General features: G+C 39.6%; 1 protein-coding gene across 1 annotated transcript in view; it reads right to left on the bottom strand.

Moving 5' to 3' along the window:
* The window catches only part of LOC111141432 (phospholipase C beta 1), a 671787-nt gene that overhangs the window by 124639 nt on the left and 520150 nt on the right, over positions 1-26998 (bottom strand). Inside the window, exons 13-23 of the mRNA XM_022493977.1 lie at positions 24706-24790; positions 23032-23209; positions 18614-18681; positions 16681-16777; positions 13965-14049; positions 11927-12051; positions 7173-7327; positions 3989-4153; positions 2312-2411; positions 1508-1612; positions 383-492 (exon numbers count right to left, since the gene is read on the bottom strand). Of these exons, the coding sequence (XP_022349685.1) occupies positions 383-492; positions 1508-1612; positions 2312-2411; positions 3989-4153; positions 7173-7327; positions 11927-12051; positions 13965-14049; positions 16681-16777; positions 18614-18681; positions 23032-23209; positions 24706-24790 (1273 nt within the window). The remainder of the gene's footprint in view (positions 1-382; positions 493-1507; positions 1613-2311; positions 2412-3988; positions 4154-7172; positions 7328-11926; positions 12052-13964; positions 14050-16680; positions 16778-18613; positions 18682-23031; positions 23210-24705; positions 24791-26998) is intronic.

Here is a 26998-nt window from a genome sequence, read left to right as displayed (position 1 = left end):
TGGGGTTATGGACATTGGGGAGGGTATGTGCTATGGTGAGTGCTATGAAGTGAAAAAAATATACTAAATAACATGATGATCATCTTCTTTTCTAAATGCTTTAGTCACCTTTAAGCAATATGAAATCAGTTAGAAACTTTCACCTGAAATGTCCAGATGTGGACTGTTCGATGCTGGGATGGGCACAGACTATCAAAAGAGGATGAAATATGAAAAATTCTGCCAATCATATAGACGTCTTATGAGAAGATGCTGAGCTACATCAAAGAACTTTTCCAATGTGCTATTTTCTTCTCCCGAGGCGTGATGTTATATAGGCAAAGTCAGCCACTGGGTGTGGAAATCATGCTTAATCCCACATAAGATTAGAACACTTGCTCACCTCTTTCTTTACTTCTTCTTCATCTTCCAGTGTCAAAGCAGCTAACTGTTTAGCTCTTTGCTCCATGAGATTCACATATCGTATTGGATTTGACAAAGCTTCAATCACATCTAAATGAAGAAGAGACATTTTCAGATCAAAGGTCCTGGATATATTGATAATCCACCATCCACTCATCCATCCATCCATCCACTCTTCCATCCATGCATTCACTCATCATCTGTCTATTCACCCTCCCACCCACTGATTCATCATCCATCTTCTACTCTTCCATCTACCATGTGTCTATACACTCATCCATCCAGCATTTTGGAAATGGACAAGACTCAGGACCCTTTGCTGCAATCTCAAGAAGACAGAACTCAAAGGAGTTCAGCTCTGACAGCCAAACTGGATAGGCTTCAACCCAGATACCTCAATATTCCATAGTTTTTAGTTTCTTCTTGAGCGGTCCATCCATTCCAACAATGGCCCACACACTTGTCCTATTTGGCCAAAGTGGTGTTTCATAAATGAAGGAAGGTGTTTCACATAAAAAAATCTGCTTTCCAGACTATTCAAACAACCTAAAGACTTGGCAATATGAGTACTATTCACACTTTTACGTACTAGCTGGAGTGAGTTATGGCTGCCATCACTGGATGGACATGTGCTCCAAGTTTGCCATAGTCGCCACCACTCTCCAATACCTTACAACCAGGCCGCTCAACACTGTGACTATTTAAATTGATGATTTTTCGTTGACATTGTCATTGGTTAATTCCTCTAACCTTAGGATTTCACCCATGAAAAGGACCTGGCTTCTAAAATTGGCCAAAGACAAATTCATTGTACACACCTAGATACACTGTTGTAGCACCAAGAAGCATAGGTTAAAAATTGCTGGATCCATAAAAATAATATCATGAGTAGATAAACATGCTCAATATTTTATTGGGAATTAATTGAAATGAAATTAAAATTTATTGACAAAGACTTGAGCAATTTAATCAACATACATATTTAAATAGAAGTGATTCTGAGGCCAAAATTTCCTGCCTATTTTTGGTCTTGTTTTCCTTCCACTAAACCATAGAAATAAGGATGGCCCCAGGTGGAAACATTCCCTTGAGTTAGGCTTCTTACCTGCATATGTATCTGGGACATAGTCTTTCACCTCTATGTAGACAAAGACAGCTGGGAGCATCAGAGGCTGGTTCCTTTCATTCCTCAGGCAGATGTAGTGATAGCCTAGAGGAGGACATTAATACCGTGTATCACATATTTTCTTCACAGTGTTAGTTACAACAGAGGAACATCTATGTGATATAAGTGTTTATTTTAGGAGACTATGGATGACAAACAGGTCACTTCTTTCTCATTTTCATCACGTGGTTTTACATGACATTATTTTTCTCAGCAGACAGGAAAACAATGTTGATTCTGATTATTCTCCTTTCCAATCATATTTTTTCCCACAGAAGAGAATTTAAAACTCTATGTCATGGACTGAATTATTGGTCCCAATTCTTCCCCTGTACGTGATTTCTTGACTTGGGGCCTAGCCATATGCTTGACTTTAGACAACAGGATGTCAGTGATGTGGTGCAAACAGAGACTTAAAATGCATTTGCAGTCAGGCTTGCCCTGATATGCATTCCAGGGGGCAGCCAGAAATGTCCGTACTGTGGATACCCCTGCTCCTTCCTTCTAGAAGCCTGAATGAGTGCACGTGGAACAGACCTAACTCCAGCCCTCACCCTAAAGCACAGCCTCACGGCTATGCCCAGCCAAACCCTGCCAACCCACAGACTCGTGAGCATGAAGATAAAGCACTTGTTATAACCCACTGAGCTTTCAGATAGCTTCCTCAATCACCCTTGAACAATCACATAAGGCGGTGATGGTTTTCTTGACAGCTTTGATAGTTTCTCACCACACTATCCATACCTGGCCGAATTGCTTGTACGGGCAAGATCCGGTGACCAATGAATTTACCTCCTTCTTCATAAACTGCTATCCTCAAACAGGCCAGAGAAGGAAGGACCACCTAGAGGGAAATGCAGGATCCAAGTGGTTACAAGAAGGAGCGACTCCAAGAAAGAATTAGAAAGGTAATATTCAAATACGGCCTGTGTTTCCAAACTCCAGTAGAAGTTTCTAGTTAGCGAACTGATTAAAAGTGAAGTTGTTGCCCTAGAACTTGGATTTTTCAAAAGGAATCCCAGAGATATGGCTTTGTCTATGTCCTATCACCTCGTCCCAAGAGAGGGTTTGTTCCACATGTAGATCATTTACTTTTGACATGAACATTCTCAATGTGGAAATGACAAAAGTTTCAATATTCATTCAAATATAAAGTTAGTAGTCTTCTCACTATTGGAGTGTCTACTCTTACATTTTCTTTTTTCTTTTTCTTTGAGAGAGAGCACGCATGTGTGAGTAGGGAGGAGAGAGGGACAAGGGGCAGAGGCAGAGGGAGAGAGGGAGAAGCCTCCACACCAGCGTGGAGCTCCATGTGGGGCTCATTCCCATGACTCCAACATCAGGACCAGAGCTGAAATCAAAAGTTGGATGCTTAGACGACCAAGCCAGCCTGGTGCCCCTACTCTTACAGTTTCAAAGCAAATTGCTTTTATACTTTCCAAGCAAAAGCAAACACGCAAAAATAGAGCTTGCTGAACAGCTTTCAAAATGAGATTGCTTTATAAATAATTCCCAAATTAGCAACAAGTAATTGCTCACCACCCCCCCATATAAAACATGTGTGGAGAACATGAGACTAACTGTATCCTTAAAAAACTTAATTTTGGTAACAAGCGCAAGAAAATAGTCAACATTTGCATTTGTTGGCTATTTTCAAAGTGTTGGACGTCTTATAAATGTTTTCAGTGTATTATGGAATACTTATTAATAACTTTTGAAGTAGACAGTACTATTAAATCTGATTAACATATTAAAAATAGTGGGAACACAGAGACCTTTAACATGGATATTCTCTCTGCAGAAGACGGCCTTTCTAGATCTTCTGGCCAGATAAAAGCAAAGGGTATGGTAAGACAGTCCATTCCACTTTCTACGAGACTAATGTCTTCCTTTGTGTGACAACCATGTGTGAAGAAGATTTGGTGAAGGCAGACAGAAAGTCCCATCGAATGGAAAAACTTTAACTATCAGACAGAAACCGGATAAGAGAGAATGACCAGCTGCCAGAGGCTAGAGGTTATAGGAATAGGAAATGTAATTAATATTTTTTTTAGGAAGTACGGACTTCCTTCTCTGTGCTACCCTATTATTCCCCACTTCCCACTTTACTTTTTTTCAATTACAGTGAAAATATATCATTTACCACTTGTATTATGAGAGAATACGAGTTAATTTATATGTTTGTCTGGTCTTCCAAATGACATATTTTAGAATTAAGTGATTCACAACACAATTCTGAAAATCTAAAGAAGTGATTCACAGAGATCCTGAACAGTTAAAATAGCCCCCAAAATGATATTGCTTTATAAATATGTAAATTCCCAAATTAAGCAACAAATAATTCTTCACTTAATTTTTTTTCCTCAGAGTGAAACACCTAGAATATGCAGTTACATCTCATATCAAGGATATGAGACCAACCTTTTTGAACACAATGGGCTCTTCTTCCCAGACAGGATTTACAGCATTTCCTTGTGATGTTTTGGTCTTAAATGCCTTCCTCCTTGTGTCCACAGGCAAACCAAACATATCCACTTCTACGTAAGTCCCGACTTTCTTATCGGAAAGAAACTGACCTGAAATAATCTAGAAAATAATAAAAAAGGAGCTCTTGATAAATGAGTTAAGTGATATAAGAAAATACTTTAGGAGGTACAAATGATGGTGGGATCATAACCAAAAAGGAATAGAGGCAAGAGTACAAAGAAAATTGCTCTTTTGATTAAGGAATTGGTAGACGCACATTGAAAATGCTAAGGTTAGAAGGAGTCAGTTAATAAGACAAAATTGTATAGGAGGAAATAAATGAACAAATACCAAAAGTTTGATGAGATTATACCTTTTGTACTTGAGATACATCTGTTAAATGTTGAAGATTGATCTTCAAGCCTACTGAATATAAAGGTTTTTTCTAATACTTAAAGATGTTACAAGAGAAAAAAAATTCTCATTTTTAGCATGATTGTAAATGACGTTAAAGGGTTATTTAAGAATACAAATTTAAAACATAACAAAGTAGACACTCTAGTGTTTAAAAAGCTTTTTTTGTTGTTGTTCATAAAATTCAACTTGAAGGAGTGGTTGTAACACTATGCTATTCAATTCTCAGAGTTATTACACTTTTATTTTTTAATTTTTTTTTTTAAGTCGGCTCCAAGGTGGGGCTTGAACTCACAACCCTGAGATCAAGACCTGAGCTGCGATCAAGAGTCAGACGCTTAACTGACTGAGCCACCCAGGTGCCGCCAGAGTTGTTATATTTAAATAAAAAGCCATAATGATAATAAAAATAAAACCCAAATATTGACTTTAAGCCACCAAGCCCAGTTTATCATTACTGCTAACACCAACCTGTTAGCCATCCACACAATTACGGGTATCTTTGCTTAGCTATAAAATTTATGGATGTTATAGAGTTCAAAGAACTTAATATCACATACTCTGGTGGCCAGGAGCTTTCTGAGCTCAAGTCCGTGAAAGAGGAAAGAATTACCAAGACTTTGGCGGGGCCAGAAGTGGGACAGGATGTCAGCCTGAGAATGGCCCCCAGAGGCTCAGGGAGGCCTGTGAGCTCTATGCTGATGTGGTCAGAAATTCCAAACTGGTTAGAGAGAAAAACGAGGAAGACATTTTGCCCCGGGGATCGGTCATTTCTCCTGAATGTTCTCTTTAGCCTGAGTGCTAGGACCTTCCAGGAACAATCTCTATTTAATTTGAGATTCTAAGTGAGAACAACTTAGCAGACATTTTATGTGAGTCACACTGGGAAATCAGGTGCATCGAGGATTCTGTGTGCTTATGGTGTGTTCGATTAAAGCAGAAGTTCTTAACTAAATTAATGACACTGACCTTCAATGTTCCCGTCAGTACAATAGGATGGTGGGACACCTTTTGAGGTCCTGAGTCCGTTCTGACACTAGGAAGTCTATGTCGGAAGGTCAAAACACAGGCACGAGGGGACGGACACGAGCTGCCCCTTGGCTCTGGCTGTCACGTGAAAGGCAGGACAGGATGGCGGCCTGGCCTGTCTGTTCTGAGGACAGTGACGATTCTATGGCAGTGTCTGCATTCTGGACTCAGGCAACCCTTCCCATCTGTTTGGGTCTCAACTCTTTCCCCTCAACTCACTTTCCTGTTTCTACGTCATCGTCTTCTAACTACTTACACCTCCATCGTAGAATTTTTAAAATAATATTTTAAAAGGTTATTTATTTATTTGTTTGAGAGAGAGAGTGCAAGGAGGAGCAGAGGGAAAGGGACATGCAGACTCCCCGATGAGCATGGAGCCCGACTTGGGGCTCGATCTCACGACCCTGAGATCATGACTTGAGCCCAAACCTAGAGTCGGACACTTAAAAGACTGAGCCACTCAGGAGCCCTGATTTAAAAAATAAATAAATCAATAAGCAAGCAAATGTGCATAAAACAAGATGACCTGGCAGACAAAAACAAAATTATTAGTTTGATCCAACTGTAACAACAACTGACAAGGGTTCTAAAAATAGCACTTTGTTGGTGTATCATGCTTAAGGGTTTATCTTAATCAAACTCGGCAGGAATGAAACATCCTTTGTTGAAAAGAATTTCCTAAAATAAACATAATCTCTAAGCTCTAATTCTGCCAACTCCACTCTTCAGATACATGGCATGAAATAATTTCAAAGGGTATAATTTTGAGACACTTCACTGAAATTTTTAACCTTTGGTGTCAAGGGACATAAATTTTAAATAAAAAATGGATTCAACCAGCTTAGGGTAGACAGAAATTAGCGGAACTGTTATTATTATTATTTTTTTTTACATAGGTTTTCATATGCCTTTCGCTTAAGGTCAGTCTGAAAATTGCGTTTATATCCAATAAAAAATAAAGTTTCTTAATTCCACAGTTATCCAGTAAAGGCAACTTTAAAGACATTGTAACTGAAATGGCCACAACAAACAAGAGGCTATAGAATTCATGTAAAAATCTCCTTATAAAATGATTTTTCATGCACAGTACAAAATATTTTCTTACAGCTAAAAAAAAGTTTTATCTGAGGTAACATTAATTTCAAAGACTGCAGAAATAATTGTGAATTAATATTTTAGAGTCAGATGTATGTTTAATGAAGCAATTATTTTACTTAGTATCATTACTCTGTGTTTTAAGTCCCTGAATCCTCTGATAGATTTTTAAAGAGGTAACTTGTGAGCTTTTATTCAATATTTAATAATTTACTGAGAGAATACCTTTTTTTCTCCAGTTTTGCTCACGGTGGCTATTTTGCTAGAACTAATGGAGAAAAACAAGACCAGAAGATTTTTCCAACATGGGTCGCTGATATTTGTACCAAAAGAAAGGACCAACCATGGTGACTCTCACCAACTTGGTTTATTGATTCAGGGTTTAATTTTTATCCTATTAAAGCATAGGGCTTAGCCCCTTCATTTCATGCATGTGGCTTCCAAAATTTTCATTCAGATTTAGTCCTTAAAGGAAAAATGCATACAGGAGGTGGAGATATTGCTAGCTCTAAATTTTTAATGATTAAACTACTTCTTTACGCAAAATAGCTAGTGTTTGAGACTTTTGTTGGGGACAGTTTTATAACAGAGAAGTACATACCTTAACAGATAAAGTGTTGGCCACTATCCCATCCACGATGCCTTCGGTGAATGGATCAAAATGCTTGTCAGGTCTCCTCATGAACTCTGGTTTTAATCTGTAGCCACTTTTCCCATTGTATTCGTACATCCCCATATTTATTTGCATAGCGAGGTCTGAATATCAAAAACACAACCCTTATTGTGACAATAGTTGTGTTTAGAGCAAGAAAGTAAGATTGTACTACAGTCCATTTTTACTCCCCTTTTTAAAAAGAACTATTTATTCACTGTAGAAAAGTAGGAAACACAGATAAGGAAAAAAAAAAAAGTCAAGCTGTCATCTCCAAATCTAGAGACAAGCCACTGCCAACTCGTTGGTGTATATCTTATTTTATTTCTCTTCTTCAAATATGTTTTGAACATGTAGGATGTCTATTTCACAAAATATTTGTCTGTTTTAATTCTAACAGCTGTACAAATTCTTCATTACATATAATGGTTGGATGAATATCGCTGTTGTGAAATCTTTGAAGCCATCATTAATGGCATTCTTAGGAGTGACATTTCTAGGTCAAAAGATGTGTTCCAGGAAGAAGATGTATACATTTTGGTAAGTCTTGCCAAAATGCCCTTCAGAAAGCTCATGCCACTTTAAACCTCTAATCCATGCTTCTGAGCCTTCCCCACACCTCACCAACCATGAACACTAGAATTCTTTTTTTAAAATTTATACGAGGAAGGGATTTCCTTTTTAAAATTTGCATTTCTTTTGTTACTTACCACCTACACCTAATTACGCACTGACTTCTTTCTAACGGACAAAACTTATTGCCAAAGTTTTCCTAAGGCTCAGTCAGCGCATGAAACGAATGTCCACACTAATTACAATTGGTAAGGTATTTTAAAAAACATTTTAAAGTCATAGGGAATCTGGGAGGCTGTTCTAGATTGTCTGAGTCAGGACTCAACTCTGCTTAGGTGGACAATAAAGGGGTGATCGTAGAATTATTTCAATTATTATCAAAGTTCCACGTCACCAATCCTTTTTGGAGCAGGTAAAATAAGTGAATTTATTAACCAATGGTAACTGTAATATCTGTCAATTTATTAACCTATGATAACTCTGATACCACAATTGGACATGGTACTAAAATAAGAAAATGACCGACTTATCGTACTTGAAAAAATGAACACCAAAAGCCTAAAAAATTACAATAGCAAGTTGTATGTTCTGAAAAATAACACACAACTAGGAAGTAGCATTAATCCCAGAAATAGAAGACAATTACATATTAGGGGATCTATTTACTCACAAAAGAAGAAATGAAAATATGGTCATCCCAACAGATGTCAAATCTACATTTAATAATGTCAACATAAATTCCTAGTTAGGACAGGACATATAGTAGTTCCCACTTCTCCATGGGAGATGTGTTCCAAGACCCCCAGTGGATGTCTGAAACATAGTGCCTAACGCTACATATACTATGTTTCTAAATAGAATGATTATAACAATATACTGTAACAAAGGTTACAGGAATGTGGTCTGTCTCTCAAGATATCTTTCTTACTCTATTGCATTCATCCTTCTTTTTGTGAGGATGTGAGATGTTAAAATGCCTACAGGATGAGACAAAGTGAGGTAAATGATGTAGGCATTTTGACACAGCATTCAGCTACTTTTGACCTTTTGGCAGTAAGTCAGAAGGAAGAGCATCTGCTTCCAGACCCCTGTTGACTGTGGGTAACTGAAACCACGGAAAATGAAGCCACAATAATAAGGACTATTGTACTCCTTTAGTGTGTGAATGAGTATTTGTCTCAGTCATAGCCAACATCTACTCAGCGAAATTCCCCTTACTGTCAGGTTGAAGAGAAACTGCCCACCTTTAATACTATTATTTAATCCTATTCTAGAATAGTCAGTCCAAATCCCCACGAAGGGAAAAAACATATAGAGGTGATTAAACTGTTGTGAGTGTGTTTCTACCTGAAAAACCCAATGGAAGCTACTGGCAAAATGGGCTATTATGAGAGCTTGGGAGGATGATTATAAAACATATTTATTCATAAAATAAACATCCGTATATCAATATCCAGAAACAATTTGTTAAAATATAATGTTCAGGAAAAAAGGCTTTCATCTAAAGAAAGTACACCTCAGATGAAGACGTGTGATATTGCTGAAGGATCTAATGTAAGAACTTTTTGAGGGAAGAGAAAAACATTCATTCTGTGATAAGAAAACTAAAAATTAAAAGGTGTTGGTTTTCTTCAAATTTCCTCAAATTATAAATTTAATGTGATTTTAAACAAAGTATTTTTTTTTTCCAGTGAGGAGAGGGAAACATACTATAACAATTAAACTAATATAAATTTAATGTGATTTTGTTAAAAATCCCATTTCTTTCCCAGTGGGGGAGAAGGAAATAATAATAAGTAAATTAAATTCATTTGGAATAGGAGTCCCACTGGCAATGGCAAGAAATGACTAAAAATTAATAGCCATGAAGGAGAATTTCCATTTCTGGGTATTAGAGCATATTATTAAACATTACAATAATAACAGTGAGCTATTGGCCCCAGGAAGGCAGACAAACTTATTAGCAGAGGAGTATAACTGGAAGAAAATGGACCCAAATTAACCATACCAGAAAAGGCTACATCTATTAAACTGTAATTTCAGTTTAGTGTAAAAAGGACAGATCTCTTCCTGAGATTATATGTAACAACTAAATTTGGGTGGTTGAAAGGGTCAAATTGCAATAAAAAAGTAGCCATGAGAGAAACAAGTAATTACGGATCTAATCCTGGGGTAGAGAGCCTGTAATAATAAAAATAAACCAAGACTCCATAAAATAAAACATTAATCAACCCAGTCTCATCTGTTTCACCAAATATGACAACATACTCATTATATACAAAGTGCTATTATAAGTGGATAGGAACATTGATAATAGTCCATAAATACACATTTCATAAGAGCAGAAACGTAAAGGTCAAAACACATATTTAAATGCTCAACCTCAATAATAATCAAAGAAATAAAATTAAAGCAACAATATTTTGTCCAGAATACTATTATTATTATTATTCAATGGTAATACTTAACCAAGATCTCAAATGAGAGGTAACACTTCATATCATACACTGCCGATGGAGGAGAAATCCAGTGCAACATATTTTTTTGACTTGTCAAATGTACCGATTTTTTCAAATCATTTTTTTTTTATTATGATAAGTTTCCTCTTAATGCCCATCACCTATTTCAAAACCCCCCCAACCCTCCTCTCTGGTGACATCAGTTTGCTTTCTAAAGTTGAGTCTGTTTCTTGGTTTGTCTCTCTCTGTCTCTCTTTTAGTTGCTCATTGGTTTTGTTTCTTAAATTCCACATACGAGTGAAATCATATGGCATCTTTCTCTGACTGGTTTCTTTCTTTCTTTCTTTCTTTCTTTTTTAAGATTTTATTTATTTATTTGACAGAGATCACAAGTAGGCAGAGAGACAGGCAGAGAGAAAGAGGAGGAAGCAGGCTCCCTGCTGAGCAGAGAGCCCAATGCAGGGGCTCAATCCCAGGACCCTGAGATCATGACCCGAGCCGAAGGCAGAGGCTTAACCCACTGAGCCACCCAGGCACCCCTCTCTGACTGGTTTATTTCACTTAACATTGTACTCTCCACCTCCATCCATCTTGCTGCAAATGACAAGACTTCATTCTTTTTAGGGTTGAATAATATTCCATTGTATCTATATACTCTCTATATACCACATCTTCTTTATCCATTCATCTATTGATGGATACTTTATTCATTCATCTATTGATGGATACTATGTCCGTAATTCGGCTACTGTAAATAATGCTGCTATAAACATAAGGCTGCATGTATCCCTCTGAGTTAGTGTTTTTTGTATTTTTCAGGTAAATAACCAAGATTTTTGTTGGACAATTTGGCATATTGCATGAAGGTTTTTAAAATGTTCACATCTTTTAACAGAGTAATTCTATTTTAGGAACTCTTCCAAAAGAACATTAGGACATAGATTTGATGATTTATAGTCAAGATGTTCCCTGAACATTACAGTAGAAAAAGAATTCCTAATGTCCAGTGATAGTGAATTTCCTTCATATATAGCTATTAAAATTCATGTTTCTATATAGCACTTAAACATATATAAATACATACATATATATACACACACACACACATTTTTAAACAAGGAATTAAATAAAAAAGACTATATATGTAATCAAAAAACCTTATAGATTACAAAGCCAACAAGTTAACCGTGTTGTCTTTCTGATTGGTAGTGTTCCTGGCAGTTTTATTTTTTTCTTCATACTTTCCTAAATTTTCCAAATTTTCTACAATATATACATATTACTTTTTAAAATTTTAAAGATTGTATTTATTCATTTGAGAGGGAAAGAGAGAGCGAGTGAGAGTGCAAGAGTAGGGGGAAGGAGAAGCAGACTCCCTGTTGAGCAGGGAGACTGATGCAGGGACTCTAGGATCATGACCTGAGCTGAAGGCAGACATTTAACCAACTGAGCCACCCAGGCGCCCCTCTACATATTACTTTAAAAAGCATAAACATTTTTCTTTGAAAATAATGCAAAACCACTAGAAATAATTAAAGACAGTTTCTCCGTTTTCAAAGGTTACCTTTTTTTTTGTAGTGATATTTCCTTCACTGAAACTTGCTTCTCTTCGCACGCCTGGAAATGTGGCTTTATAACAGAACGGAAATGGGCTTTTACTGCACGACTTACCCACAGTTTGAAAATTAAGGGCAACCATTTGGCAACCTGCATTCCAGAAGAGCTGAGGCATGTAGTTCGATGAATCCACACGGGTTCCTTTTGGATATATCCTGCTAAGCTGCATTTTGTTATATCTGGACCATCATGTTAAGTAGTGAATACAGTTATAAAGATGATCAGCAATACTATTAACTGAGAGGCCACTTTCCTTCCTTCTCCATTGGAAAATGAAGTACTGGTGAGGATCTCATTGGGCAAGTCAGTGAATAATGTCAAAAACTTCCTGAACACACAGAATCAATGTGCTTTTGTAATAAAGATGTACTGTATCACCTTAGCAGAGCTTTGTGGGTAAAAACTAATGGGGGAGCAAAAATGGCCGAGTCCACGTCAGTGTGATTCTGTGGAGATTTTTAAGGACAGGCTTCACGATAAAGGACACACGAAGAAGCTCAAGCGTGTCTAAGCATGTGAGAGCGTGATACTGTCTTTGGCAGAATGGGCTCACGTGAACTGCATGGCTATTTATGAAATGCTCTCTGCTCGTTTTTTAGCCTTCTCTGAGCATGCCGTTTGCCAAGATTGTGGTACTCTATGATGGATAACAAGGTAAATATAACACAGAAGGTTTTGACCTTGTTTTTTTTTTTTTTTTTTAAGATTTTATTATTTATTTATTTGACAGAGAGATCACAAGTAGGCAGAGCAGCAGGCAGGGGTTGGTGGGGAAGCAGGCTCCCTGCTGAGCAGAGAGCCCGAGGCGGGACTCCACCCCAGGATGCTGGGATCGTGACCTCAGCCAAAGGCAGAGGCTTAACCCACTGAGCCACCCAGGCTTGACCTTCACCTTGTTTTGTATTTGAGTTCCTCCCACCATCAGTTTTTGATCCTGAGAGCCTTCTGTTCTCGACTACCGCGTAGCTGTTAAACAATGCTATGTCTTTAAAACACGACTGATTCTTCCTATTATCAAATTTGGTGGAGGTTAGCTAAGGTGTTGAGCCTGGGCAGGCGAATAAGGCCTAAAAGGGTCTGAACCTTATTTCCGGAAGTTGCTGGCTGTAGAACCTAGAGCAAGTTATCTTGATCTATGTGTCCGTTTCCCTCCTTTACTTAGTAGATTGAACAATCCCTACATTCTAGGCCTGTTGTGAGGATTCAATGAGTTAACACAGCTATTAGAGGTTGTATCTAAGCGTCAATACTTAAGAGTCTGACTGTTTATGGAATTTACATGTTACCTCTCCTGTTGTTGATGACTTCGAAGGGTGACTTATATTTATTCTGGGATGTGCTTCATGAAATTGGGCTGTTTGAGGCAGTTACTAATTACTTTCATGAAAAAAATGTACAGACTTGTTTAATTTTTGATTTATGGATAAAAACGGAAAGTTTTTGTTGTCAGGACTATCGACAAAGCCATTATTAGTAATATATATTTATATTCTATTTTTAAGTTGTTTTTTTTTTAATAATCTCTACACCCAACATGGGGCTCGAACACATGAGCCCAAGATCAAGGGTCACATGCTTCTTTGACTGAGCTAGCTAGGCGTCCCAATATTTATAGTCTTATCACATCCTCCCAACTATTTTCTGATTAGACACTTATTACATGTAAGGATGTGATGTGTGAAGCAAGTTTACATATATATGTAAACATTTTACATATATTCTATCTTACATATGTATGAAGTATATACACATGCTTTACTCATGTTGTCCCTCACCCAAAAGGCAAGCCATAAAGCTGGTATCATGGGTTCTGTTTTACAGATTAGGAAATTCAGAAGGATTAAGCAAGTTGTCACATGACAAAAGGCTTGATGCTGTGAAAATCACCTGGAAACCTGAGCTTCCTTTACCTCAGACCAGTGGGAGGACACCCCCCTCAGCCTCACACAGGAAACCTGAAACATTTCTCACACCCACGTGACAGAAGGAAGCCACTTCATGCATCTTTCACCTTATTCGAAACAAAAATCAAACAAATGGCACGTGGCTTCAGTTGGGTCCTTGCAGCGGTCACTCGTCAAATCAAGGATACTCTACAAATTCCACGGGAGACTTCGTCAGTTGCTCAAGGCCTTTGGTTTCCACGAAGGAAGACATTTCGAAACTTCTATTTCTTTCTGAGTTAATGACAAGAAAAACAGGATGAAGTAAAATACAATGGTATAATGATAACACGTAAGAAGTAGGCGCGTGTTCAGGGCAATGAATCCTCATCGTTACTTTGTAAATGTATTTCTTTCTGTGAACCATTTACCTGCACCCAAAGGTGAGTCTTTTAAGATGCTGTCTCTTCTAATACTTACTACCTGAGTCAGCTATGCCTCTGGCCTTGCATTAGGGTGGGGAAATGAATTTTAGATGTGGTAAATGAAAGCTGTTTTGTCAAAAGAAAAGGAGCCCTGGGGGAATCTTTTGTTCTAAATCCATTCAGATTAGCATCTCTGACTCTCTTTGATGCTCACATTGTCATTGGCTCAGTTTGTATGTGCCCCTTCCGTTCACATAACTAATGTGACAGTAAGATCAGGGTATTTCAAAGCAGAGGATCCTTGGAAATTTTCCAGTCTGATGGCCTTGTTTTCAGATTAGATAAGAGAGGCTGGAGAGATGAATGTGTTAGAGGTCTCAGTAGAATACAGAAGCAACGTTTTGAAAGTGGAATCCAAACTTTCTGTTAGAATGGAAGAAACAAGACAAAGTCATCTTAGCCTGTAAAACTAAGAAGAGTCCAACAGCTTCTCTGTTCTTTTCCCAGCCAAAAACCAAAGTGTCCCACATAGTACTGTGGCAAGTGTCATTCAGGGAGCTTAGAAAACTCTGAGGGTCTTTTTAAAATTTATTATTATTATTATTATTTTTTAAAGATTTTATTTATTTGAGGTAGAAAGCATGTGGGCAAGTGCGGGGAGGGGTAGAAGGAGAGAATCTCAAGCAGACTCTCCTGAGCATGGAGCCCGATGCGGGGCTGGATCCCAGGACCCTGAGATCATGACCTGAGCTGAAACCAAGTCTGACCGTTCAACTGACTGAGCCAGCCAGGCACCCTGACAGCTCCCAGCTTTATTTATTTAAAAAGAAATTTTTTTTTAAAGATTTCTTTCTTTCTTTCTGAGAGAGAGTGAGCAGGAGAGAGAGAGCATAAGAAGGGGAGGAACAGAGGGAAAGGGAGAAGCAGACACCCTGCTGGGCAGGGACCCTGACACAGGGCTCCATCCTGGGACTCCCAGATCATGACCTCAGCCAAAGGCAGATGCTTAGGCCCTTAAACTACTGAGCCATCCAGGTGCCCCTAGCTCTCAGTTTTTTGTTTTTTTTTTTTTTTTAAAGATTACCTTTGAGGTATTTTTCCCTCTTTGATGCCCAATTTAAAGCCTCATTTTTCTTCCTAAGTCATTCCTAGATGCTTTTATCCATCGTCTTATCTTCCCCCAGTTTAATCAGCTCTCGGGGAAACCCTTACTTCTCTTATTTGGGGCCATCAGAAACCTATTTTCATATGACTAGTTATTTAAGCAAGACTGCTAATTAAGATTCTGTCCATTTAGTAGGTGTTTTTGTAACGTATGTGCGGTGTTCTTTTTACAAAAGTGATAAAATGACAGAAAACTCAAGGAGAAAAGTGCTTGTTGGTCAACCTTCGGCTTGTGCTGCTGTTACCAGATTTCTAAAGGATGTCAATGCATCAGTCCCTTTTCAACTTGGCTACTTGACTAGGAGCTTTCGACTCATGAATCAGGAAAACTCGTAACAGCCAATGGATGTTAGAGAAATATAAAAATAACTACTTTTTTAGGATGTTTCAAACCAAACAACTTGTCGTAAGATGCATCAGTACTTAAAAAAAAAAAAAAAAATCACCTGGCGATTCACAGACATGTACCACTGGGGCTAATAATACATTATATGCTAATTAAAAAAAATAAAAAATTTTAAAAAACCAAAGAAAAATTTGAAATATTTATATATAAACTGTACTGGAAGTTAATTCCTCATTGTAGAGATCTAGATACTAAATACCACTAAGTTAAGGCTCTTCGGGAGAAATTATACACTTACACATAGGTATGTTAGGTAGAAGCTTAGATTTTAATGTAAATATAAAACTATGCTTTATCAGAGGCTGCTATATTTAAGCAAAAATTCAGCCTTTACGAGCACACTCATAAAAGCAGCTAAAATGTCCCAAGGATTCTCTTCACCTGATAGCATCTTACATTTCATCAAAAAAAGAACAATTTCATAAAAGGGCTCTTTTCTTTAGGTAGAGGAAAGATGCTATTTCTTTCTTTGTATCCAGTATGAATGTGTATTGGATGAAAGAAGAACACAAAATGATGTGACGTTAATGTTCTCAAACAGGCCGGACAAACGGAATGTGCGTGAACTGAGGGACTGTGTTCCATTCTAGTCCTTAGGGCTCACCACCTCTCTGGCTGCTCCCCTGCTGGGGAATGGGTAAATAGTTTATTCCAATCCTGCCCCTTATTTAATGGAAGGAGCCCATTATGTTGTTGAGACTCTCAATTAGCTGTACTCTAGTATCTTCCAGATAACCATGATGGTCTACAGCCCTACTAAGAAACATCATGGAATATCTTCCCACGTGGTTTTGATGGTCAGCCCAGGCAGGTATTCAAGACTTTCTAGAAGAGTTCTATAAAGGGTAACATTCTTTGTTCTAACTACCTTGTATTGAGAAGATACTCACTCTATACTCCATTAGGGGTTCTTCTCCAGGGAAAACTTACTTTTTGAAATTTCAAATGACTCAAACTTGACTGGCTGAATGTAGTTCACCAGGTTAGACATCTCTTCGGTGGCCATGGCCTCACTCCCGGCAGTCCCCTGGAAGCAGAATTAAAAATAACATTCCCAGAGTCAGCATTACATTACCAAGGGTTATGTTTCCCAGGGCAGTGGTGAAGGGACCCACAAGACAGAACATCACTCCGCTTCTTCTGAAAATGGTTATTGCCAATAGAAAGTTCATCACAGGAGAAAATTTGCTCATAGGGGCAGGTCCCAGTGTGCTCTGGGACCTGCAGCATCAGCATTCCTGAGAATTTGTTAGAGATGGAACTTCTCAGCCCCCTGTGGCCACTGGCCTCTGGAAACAGAATCTGCAATTTACTAAGGTGATTCAGACACAAATTACAATCTGAGAAGCACTGAGCCCTATTTCACCTGTCACAGCATAAATTCCTTAGCTGATGTCTAAGGTTAATACATCAAGAAATCAGGAAGTCACTGTATGAGTTGAAAATTAGTACGAAGTGACTGCCAGTGAACTCCTCCCACCCCCCCCCCCAAAAAGGATTTTTTTAAAAAATTGCCCTGTGGAAATAGGTTGGGGTGGGTGAACAGCTATTGCTTTTCTTTACAAATGTTCGTTCAGGTTAGTAGCTCATATTCTGGAACCAGATTGCCTAATTTCAAACCCTAAGCCCACCACTTAGAAGCTGTGCAATCTTGGGCAAATTACTTAATTGCTCTGTGCCTCAGTTTTCTCACCCGTTAAATTAGAATAAAACCAGTTCCAATAGCTTCCAGAGTTGTGGGGATTATTAAATGAGTTAGTTGATGTGAAAGAGCTCAGAACAGAACCTGGCCCATAGTAAAACCTCACGTTATTTTAGCTCTTATTAGCTATTATGGATCACTCTGATAAAGTTTTAAATGAAAGAGAAAAGCCATATTGCAGTATTGGCATGGACAGACCTCTGTAGACAGAGCTAATATTTTCTCCCATCTTCAGAAGACAGCATGCATGCAGACACAATTTCTTTTTAAAACTCCTGTAGCAATATTTAGGTTAAATGTTAATTGGGAAATATTCATTTGCAAATGAACCATCCAATTAGTAAAACAATTTTAAATGATCAAGAATCAGTGATAAAACTTATGTGTGACTAAAATAATTATCGGGCAGACCTACTCTACCAGGCATATTAATAGTTTTCCTCCTTGACATTATCTTGAAATTTAGCAGAGGAACATATTTAATCAAAACTTTAGACTACATGAAAAGGAATAAGTACCAGAGGAAGAACATCCTGTAAGAATAGTTTATTATTCATTATTTATTCTTGAGACAGATACTTTCCAATATATCTGAAAGCAGATTCAGGGTAAACTTTTTGACCAAGACTCTTGCTATAACAAATTTTAAAATTCCGATTGGCCAATCCCAGATTCACTTCTAGATTCTGGGTAATGACTATCTCTGATCTGACGAGGTTCTTTGGAATGTTCAAGCTTACATCAATAAGGATCTCTAGCGGTTCCAAAATTACAATAATGGAATGCATGTCACGTTTCTGGACATTTCTCCCAAATCCCGTGTCTTCTCGGGATTTGGGGTCATTTGACAATCCATTTAATCGAAGCGGGTGGTTGGATGTCATGAGTTTTGAATTCACCCTCTAGATGCCCCATTCGATGGAAGACAGTCTCAGTAGCATTGTTCATTACAAAGAGTTTTGCTCAATGCCATGCTTACTCCTTTAGTGACCCCGGGATGCATTTTCATTTTCCAACTGGGTAGCCAAAAAAAGTTTTACAGCGAACTATGACTCCTTTGACCACTAGATGGCAGAAGGTGACCAGGAACTGTATCTAGATGGAGCCACCTGGATGCGCGTTAGAAGAGCCTCTGTGACCAGTCAGTCCCTGGATACCTACCTCATCCATTGAAGATTTTTTACAGTCATCATCATCGTCGTCGTCGTCACTCTCAGTGTCAGCTTCCCCTGTCAAATTTTAATAACAGATCATGAGGTAACAGTTTTGAAGATTTGAAGCATATACTAACAGTTACATTGCCAAAAATGTCCTTGGATATTGACCTCTTATGGTTTTAAAGTTATTCCTTCAGATAGTTAAATTTTATTAGTTATATAGAGAATTAGACTGAGATTTTGAATATGGATTTTTTTCCCCAAGTTTCATTTGTGAATGCCATTTGAAATGCCAGCATTCTGTTGAAAATGCTTGACATTTTTATCAGTTAAAAAAATATATGGCATCACCTACAGTTAGCTTTCTATGGTACACACATCCTAGATAGATGACATTGTCTTTCAGGGTCTTAATAATCTGTAAAGGGATAATCCATCCTGTTCCCACTTTTCCCTCTTTTTCTGGACACTGACTCTTCCTTGTGATACGTAGCCAGTGCTCAGTGACTTTGTGGCCACTTTTCTGAGGCCATATGGGACCTCACAGCGAGGGTCAAGGACATGAGCTAGGACAAAAAGAGGGGGCTGTGGCAGCATGCCTAACTACACAAACCCTGTATTGTCTCGATCTATGATTTGCCCACAGGCTTATTCGAGTATCCTGTAGGCAATGCACCTATCATAGAAAATGGCGATATCTGTTTTAAAAAGCAGGATAAAATGCACGAACCCTTAACATAATGATGCATGGAAATCTACTTCAATCACAACATACTTCAGCTCGTCTTTAGCCGATACACAGTCATTTCCATGGATTCTTTTTCCTCTCCGAAGATTTGGTGGATGATTCTGCTTTTGAATATTCATACTAGCATGAGGTATTAAATTCTTCCATGCTCTGGGACTCAGTAAGACCCAATAATATCAGTTATGTAAAAAGAGTTTCAAGTAAAATATTACAGAAGGCATTATTTGATTTGATTACTACCTTCTGGCATTCACACGGGGCAGTAACAGAAGGATTCCAGTAGGTGGCAATATTGGCTCAACAATGAGGCAACTTGCACTTGAAAGGACCTCCCCATCAAACCTTCCAGAAGTTCACCGCCTGGTTTAATCTATATAAATGACACAGGGTCCACAACATGTCTTCAAAGACGCTTATAAATGTTTTCATTTGGCTGACAAAGTTCAATCAATTACTGAATGACAGCAGTGAGCAAAGTATTCATGAACTAGCTTCAGAAGGAAAAGATTTCTGGGACCAACCAATCATTATTTATGGCTTGTTTATTAAAAGAAAGCACTTGCAGCCACTTTATGATGCCGATATTGTGTTAAGTTAATAAGATGAATCCATTATATTTTGGATAGAAAACACATGTATATAGAGACATGTTCTTTTAGGAAGTTGGCCCTCAATTTTTTTTTTTTTAAAGATTTTATTTATTTATTTGACAGACAGAGATCACAAGTAGGCAGAGAAGCAGGCAGAGGAGGAAGCAGGTTCCCTGCTGAGCAGAGAGCCCGATGCGGGACTCGATCCCAGCACCTTGGGATCATGACCTGAGCCCAAGGCAGAGGCTTAACCCACTGAGCCACCCAGGCACCCCCCTCAAGTTTTTTTTAATAATCAAATGTGTTGCTGCAAGATCTTTTAACCAGTTTTTACTTTTTAGTTAGAGAGGGTATTCTTTCTATAGAGTAATTTAAAACTGTTTGGCAAAACCATTTACACAATGCTTCACGGGACTAACAACACACTGGGCATTTCAAATATTCTATCCAGTCATTCTTTGGTTATGGGGGAAAGAAGGAAAGTTGTCTTCCCTTACAATATGAGGAGAGCCCTGGTCTTTGGAGGGACCCTGGAGCCACCTTAAGACCCTAAAACCTTGCACCATAAAAAAATCTACTCTATCCTAGTTCTTTAAGACAACTATACTGGCAAAGGGCTGATCTTGGGAGAGGCACCTGACTGACGGGCCATGATAAACAAACTAGTTCTGAAATAAGAACCATTGCATGTTTTTCAAGTTACTTGAGTTCCCATTACTATCTACAAACCAAATGGTAAATTAACAGCACTCATTATTCAAGAGCCTACCTACATATTCCAATGTCCAAAATTTTCCGTTGAAAGAAAGATTGCACAACAGACCATGGGGCTAGCTTAGGAAATCTACTGAACCACAAACAGATTGCCGATCTTTCTCTGTATTAAGCAATAATCCCCACTGCCTGTAAAAATCTTATTTGTGTTTTACATCCAGTTAATAAGAGAGACGGAACTGGCAGTGGGAACACACACAGAAAAACAAGTTTCTCCATGCAAAGGAAGATCTGCTTTCTTCCCTAGATTCAAGAGGTTCAAGAACTGTGCTAGGAAATATGTAGCCTCTTAACAACAATGGCCCCAAATCTTCAAAAAGAACATTCATATTGGGAACAAAATTGTTTTTGAGAAGAGAATCAGAAATGGGTAATAATGTTTGATATACACATTCAAGGGGCACCTGGGTGGCTCAGTGGGTTAAGCTTCTGCCTTCAGCTTGGGCATGATCTTGGGGTCCTGGGATCGAGCCCCGCATCCGGCTCTCTGCTCAGCAGGGAGCCTGCTTCCCCCTCTCTCTACCTGCCTCTCTGCCTACTTGTGATCTCTCTATCAAATAAATAAATAAAAATCTTTAAGAAAAAAAAAAGAAATATACATTCAAAAACTATCCTCCCATAAAACCTTTCAAAGAATTGTATAATATCTGTTGATACAGATTTTTATCTAACCTGTAAAAGATATTGGCCATTGAGATGGAAAAATTAAAAAAAAAAAAAAAAGATAAATCAGTGTCTTGGTCAACCTACCCCCCCCTGCCGCCATTGCCCTAGAGTTTATTTATTTTTTATTTTTTTTATTTTTTAAAGATTTTATCTATTTATTTGACAGAGATCACAGGTAGGCTGAGAGGCAGGCAGAGAGAGAGGAGGAAGCAGGCTCCCCGCCGAGCAGAGAACCTGATGTGGAACTCGATCCCAGGACCCTGGGATCATGACCTGAGCCGAAGGCAGAGGCCTAACCCACTGAGCCACCCAGGTGCCCCTAGAGTTTATATTTTAATTTAAAAAATTATTCCCAAATTTTTAAATTGATGTATGATAGTTATACAGAGAAGTATACATACTTGTACATGCATAGAGTGTGAATTCGCGAGGACTACACAAACCTTAGTAACTGTTACCAAGAGCAAGAAACAAAATAAAACCAGTGTCTCTACCACTTCTTCAAGGGTCACCATTTCCTGACTTCTAACTGCTATAGGATCCTTCTGCCTGTTTTTGTACTTTATATGAATGGAAATATGGTGGATACTTTTTTGTATCTGATTTCTTTCACTCCACATTATGCATCTGAGATGCAGCCCTATTCTTGTGTGCAAAGGTAGATTGTTAATGCCGCACATTATTTCACAGTGTGAATACCCTACAACTTCTTTATCTGTCGATGACATTTGGTTAGTTTCCAGTTTGGGGCTGTTGTGAGTAGCGCTATGTTAAGCAATTCCTTGCATCTCTCTTGATGACTGTCTATACACATTTCTGTCCGGTATATGCCTAGGAAAGGACTCCCTGGGGCAGAGGGTATGCATAGGTTCTGGTTGTGTAAATACTGCCAGTTTAGCAAAGTGATCATTCCAATGATAGTTAAGCTTTTCATTGAAAAACTTCCTAGATTCAAGCTTCAAGCTTCCTCCCCTTCCTCACCCTCTAATTGGGAGAGCTTCCTAATGCCCTTTTCAGACTGCCGAGATTCTGATTAAAGCTAAAAGAGAAATCAGACTCAATGACAAGTAATTCAAAGGAAATGGGATGACCACTTGGAATTCTTTCTTCATCAGCCACAAAAAAAAAATCTATTTCAACTTCAATCTAAAAGGAAAATCAATGATATTAAGCATTGCCTAGGAGCTTTGACATATAATTCTAGTACCTTTACCTTTTTACATTTTAAAAGAGATCTAGAAAATATGGATAAGTGGAATTACCCAGAACTCTTCAGCATAGCATCAATGAGAATACATCTGGTGAACATCTTTGTGCCCAGAGCCGAGTGAATGTTAAAGAATCATGGGCCCTTGAGAAGCTTAAAATCATGTGGTCACTTGGAAGATTATTTGGCCAGTGTGCTTGACGGAATCATGGCTCCCCCAAATGACCATGTCCTGGGACTCTGTCCTGTGTCCCATGACTATATGGTGAGAGGGACTTTGCAGATAGCTCGAAGCTACCCAGTTGGTAGCAGAAATAGAAATCCAACAGTTTTAAAGAGTGTCCAAATAGGAATGTTCAAAGTCCTTCGAAGTTAAGTTAGGGCAGCCATTCTGAAACCCATGCATAATAAGGAACAAGAACCCGCCAATCCCTCACCGGCTCCGGGAGACGAGGGCTCGAACATGCTGGAGGAGTCACTGTACGTGTTGGACGCTTGTTCCGAGAGCTTCTTTTTGCCACTTCCTTCCGACGACTTGTGTGATTTCTTCTTATTTTTCACCAAAATTTTGTACATTAAATCCATAGGGCTTGGAAGAGGAACTCCAGATTCCAGCTAATGGAAAAGAAAAGCACCTTCTGTAAAAATATTGCCCTTTTAGGATCACCCTGGCTGGCTCAGTTGGCAGAATGTGCAACTCTTGATCTCAGGGTGGTGAGTCTGAGGGCTGTGTTGGGTGTAGAGAGGACTTAAAAATAAAATCTTAAAAAAAAAAATATTGCCCCTTTCTTGCAGCCTCCTTCCCCAAAGCCCTGGGATGGTGTTGGACAATAAGAGCTTCTAGATTATTCATTACTGCCTTCAGTCCAGTCCAGTAAACTGTGTTGTGTCTAGCTGCTTTGTGGTTAATTTTTCACATAAAAGGCGTATTTTAATGACCGAGCTCTTATTTTTTTCCACAACGAAATCCCCATGAATAAGAGCATCGAAACATATTGGGAGATTTGCTAATCCAAAGGTTCATGAGTTGGCTGTGGACCATAAATCCAGTCATTTTGATTTAGGATAGGTAGGAAGGCCCTGTCTTGGATTCTCAAAGGAGGGAAGCCAGTTAGTGCGGCGTCTGCCAGGAAGGACTGGTAAAGACAGGAGCTTCCAAGCAAGCTTGTAGAATCAACCCTTCAGATGCATTTAAAAAGAGCAACCCCCCCCCCCCCCCCCCCCCCCCCCCGACTCCTGCCATGGAACTCGGGAGCTAAGCAGCACATGTCCTTGTCATCAGCGGAAGTGGACTGGTGGCTTCACATTTCCTTGCAGCCCCGAGATTCAAGCTACCCTTATTTGCAAGGCTTGTTTCTTGTGTTTCAAGCTTGCACGGCTAATGAGAAAATCAATTTCCCATGAGAGGGTTGTTAGATATTGTATCAGAGAGCATGTGTGCAAGTCGCCAGATGGGTTATTTTTAGAAAGTTCAGTGAACTCTCCTACACTGGTCCTTTATGCTTTGCTTGCAAGGAGTCTGAGAATTGGTATGAAACCATGTGATAATGTGTGGAGACTAGGAAAAAGGGTTCAGGAGGGAAGAGACGACTGTGAGATATTCCTACTGTGTTCCTTCCCAAAGCAGGAATGCTGTCAGGCCAAGAGGAGGCCTGAGTTCCAGAACAGGCATATGCAAGGATGTGAGGAGGGGACGCAAGGCCAGGTGGGGATGTCATGGTGCCAGCTGCCACATCCCGCTTTGCTGAAACATCTCTCTCAAAGGATGTGATGAGGTTCCTGGTTTGTGATCAGAGCCCCGTGTGCCCGGAATATTTCCACGACTGATTGTGACTGCTGGAATTCTGTGGTCCTGCCAGGCACGTCTGTCAGAGGGAGAAGGGGAAGATGGGGAGTACAGGAAGAGGACACGGCCATGTCTCCAACCCTCCGCAGGCACACTGCCAGTTTCCTCCTGGTCAGACTTCATTATCAACTGAATCAATCTCACTGAGCAACAGAAACATGGAAAGGATGTAAGGAAGTCGTCCCCCCCATCCCACCTCTGCCCCACCAGCACCCAAAACTCCAGTCATGAATATGGATATTTCTTCAGGGGTAAACTTGCTTACTGGGTATTTTTCCAGTGGTTCCATGAGAAGAGCATCTCCAAAGATCAGTCGGCAATACTCCGCCATCTTGGCTTGCTGCTTTGGGCTAAGGGGAATGACAGAGAAAGAAAGCAAACGAGGAGGATTATTTCAAGAGTTTGGTCAGGATTACTACATACTATTAATTATAGAAAGAGGTGATTCCCCCATCTTACCCTTCAGGATTCGTATTTCTCATTCTAAACCACTGGTTTATTATTCTGACTTCTGCGAATTTGATTACCACATAGCAGATAGACACTAAGGCTATTCCCAAAGCTGGCCTCCACAGACACAGATGGGGAGCACAGCAGGTCATTTGCCAGTCACTGGGTTCTGGAATGTCTCAGGATTATGGACTCAATCCCTGTTGTTCAATTTCCTGACTCTAAGTCAGTTGTAAGACTCTGGGGGCAGAACTTATCCAGGACTCACGGTGAACAATCAGTTGAGATTTGTCTAACCTGCAGAGAGCTAGGCTGCGGAGGAGTGTTTTTAAGGAAGTGAGAGAGGAGAGGAGAGGGAGGAAGGGAGAGGGAGAGAGACAGAGAGACACACACACACAGACACACAGACAAAGAATCTCAAAACACAGAAGGGTGTCAGGCAGAAGTGTGTCTACTTGGGAGGGGATCCTGGAGGAAAGATAAAAGCAGCAGGCGCGTTGGGGAAAGGTGTCCGCACCTTTTACATGCACAATAGGGCAGGAGAGCTGGTGACAGCCTGCCTAGGGTCAGAAGGAATCTGGTCTGACAGACAAAGCCTGGAACTGCCGGTTTTTCTGAGATGAGCTCCAGGCTCTCAACTTCTTTGGATCTATAAAATGAAGATAATAACTGTTCTTGGAAAAGGACAGAAGGTGCCGAGATAAAGTGGAATAATGGATGCAAATGCCTTTGACCCGTTCAAAGAGTGGGGCAGATGTAAGATGATCCAGGGTTAGGACCGGCTTGCCTGGATGACGTGTGCACTTGCTAACACAGAAACCCAGTTGATGCGAGGGAACATTGGCATCTTTCAATATTCCTGCTTCCTTTGACCTTTTAAAAAGCAATAACATTTTTTTTTCTTATTCATGTGGAATGTTAAATATCATTTTAAATGTATCCAATTCCATTGGGTTTTATGAACTGTGAGTGTGATCTACAGGCTGTCAAACTTGATTTCCAATAGTTGTCTCTGCCTGCTATAATGTGAATACATTTTTAGCAGAACTGGGATTGTAGTAAGAATAAGTGAGTGATAAAAAAGCCTTCTTTACTACAATTCACATTGATTATAAAATGTGATTCTTATTTTCTTTCTCTCTTCTGTAACTATTAAGCCTGGATCATGGATTGGTCCCCCCGCCGCCGCCCCTGGGAAGGGGGTGCTCTGGGGATTCAAATCGTATTGCAATGATCCACAGGGAAACCCATTTTTTATGTCCTTTTTTAAAGGCATATATTTTGGGGGATCCAATGACTTCTCTGGGGTTCAGGTGGAAACCCGAAGTCACTGCTTTGTTGGAACTTCAGGGAGAGGCAAAGAAGAGATTCGAGCACTTGCGAAACCCTGCAGAATGACCTCCCACTTTCTCGTTGTCCTTCCTTGACCCACAGGAGATTTTACTGCATGGCTGATGCAGCCCTCAGATTCCTCCTCACCAGGATCAGGGAGAGGAGAGAACCTGCCACCCAGAGAACTGATCCTGAAAAGCCTGGGGGGGTGGTTGTTTAAGGACAATGCAGTAGAAGTTGGAGAGCAAATAGAGAGGTAGCTGATCTGTCAGAACTGCCCTGGGCATCCTCTGTTCAGACACTGTTGCTCAAAAAACAGCCATCTCGGGGGCTCAGATAAGGCGAACGGCTCTGCAGCTGTGGCTGAGACAAGTCCACCTGTGTCCGGCCAACACGGTCCAGGCTGCATTGGAGAAATTGTCCAAACCCTTCATTTTACTTTCACAGAAAGATGCCACTCAGTGTCACAGAGCTTTGCTACTCCAAGTGGGGTCCACGGAGCAGTAGCATCAATAGCGCCCAGGGCTGGCCAGAAATGCAGACTCAAGGCTTCCAATGCAGATTCTGAGTCAAACTCTCCAGAGAAGCAGGGTGCAGAGGTCTTCACAAACCCTCTAGATGATTCTGATGCACGCTCAAGTTTGAGAACCGTTGTGATAGATTAAAATAAGTCAGCAGGTGCTGAAGGAGATGACATTTTCCTTGAGTGTTGGAACTTGGGAGCCCCAGGTTCCTTTGATCAGACACCTGGAGTAGAGAGTTTCACCCCAATTCCC

This window comes from Enhydra lutris, unplaced genomic scaffold (genome assembly GCF_002288905.1).
Source record: "Enhydra lutris kenyoni isolate GAN:26980312 unplaced genomic scaffold, ASM228890v2 scaffoldscaffold6, whole genome shotgun sequence".
NCBI lineage: Eukaryota > Metazoa > Chordata > Mammalia > Carnivora > Mustelidae > Enhydra > Enhydra lutris.
The sequence above is the reverse complement of the archived record's forward strand: the minus strand, read 5'-3'. Positions and strand labels throughout refer to the sequence as shown.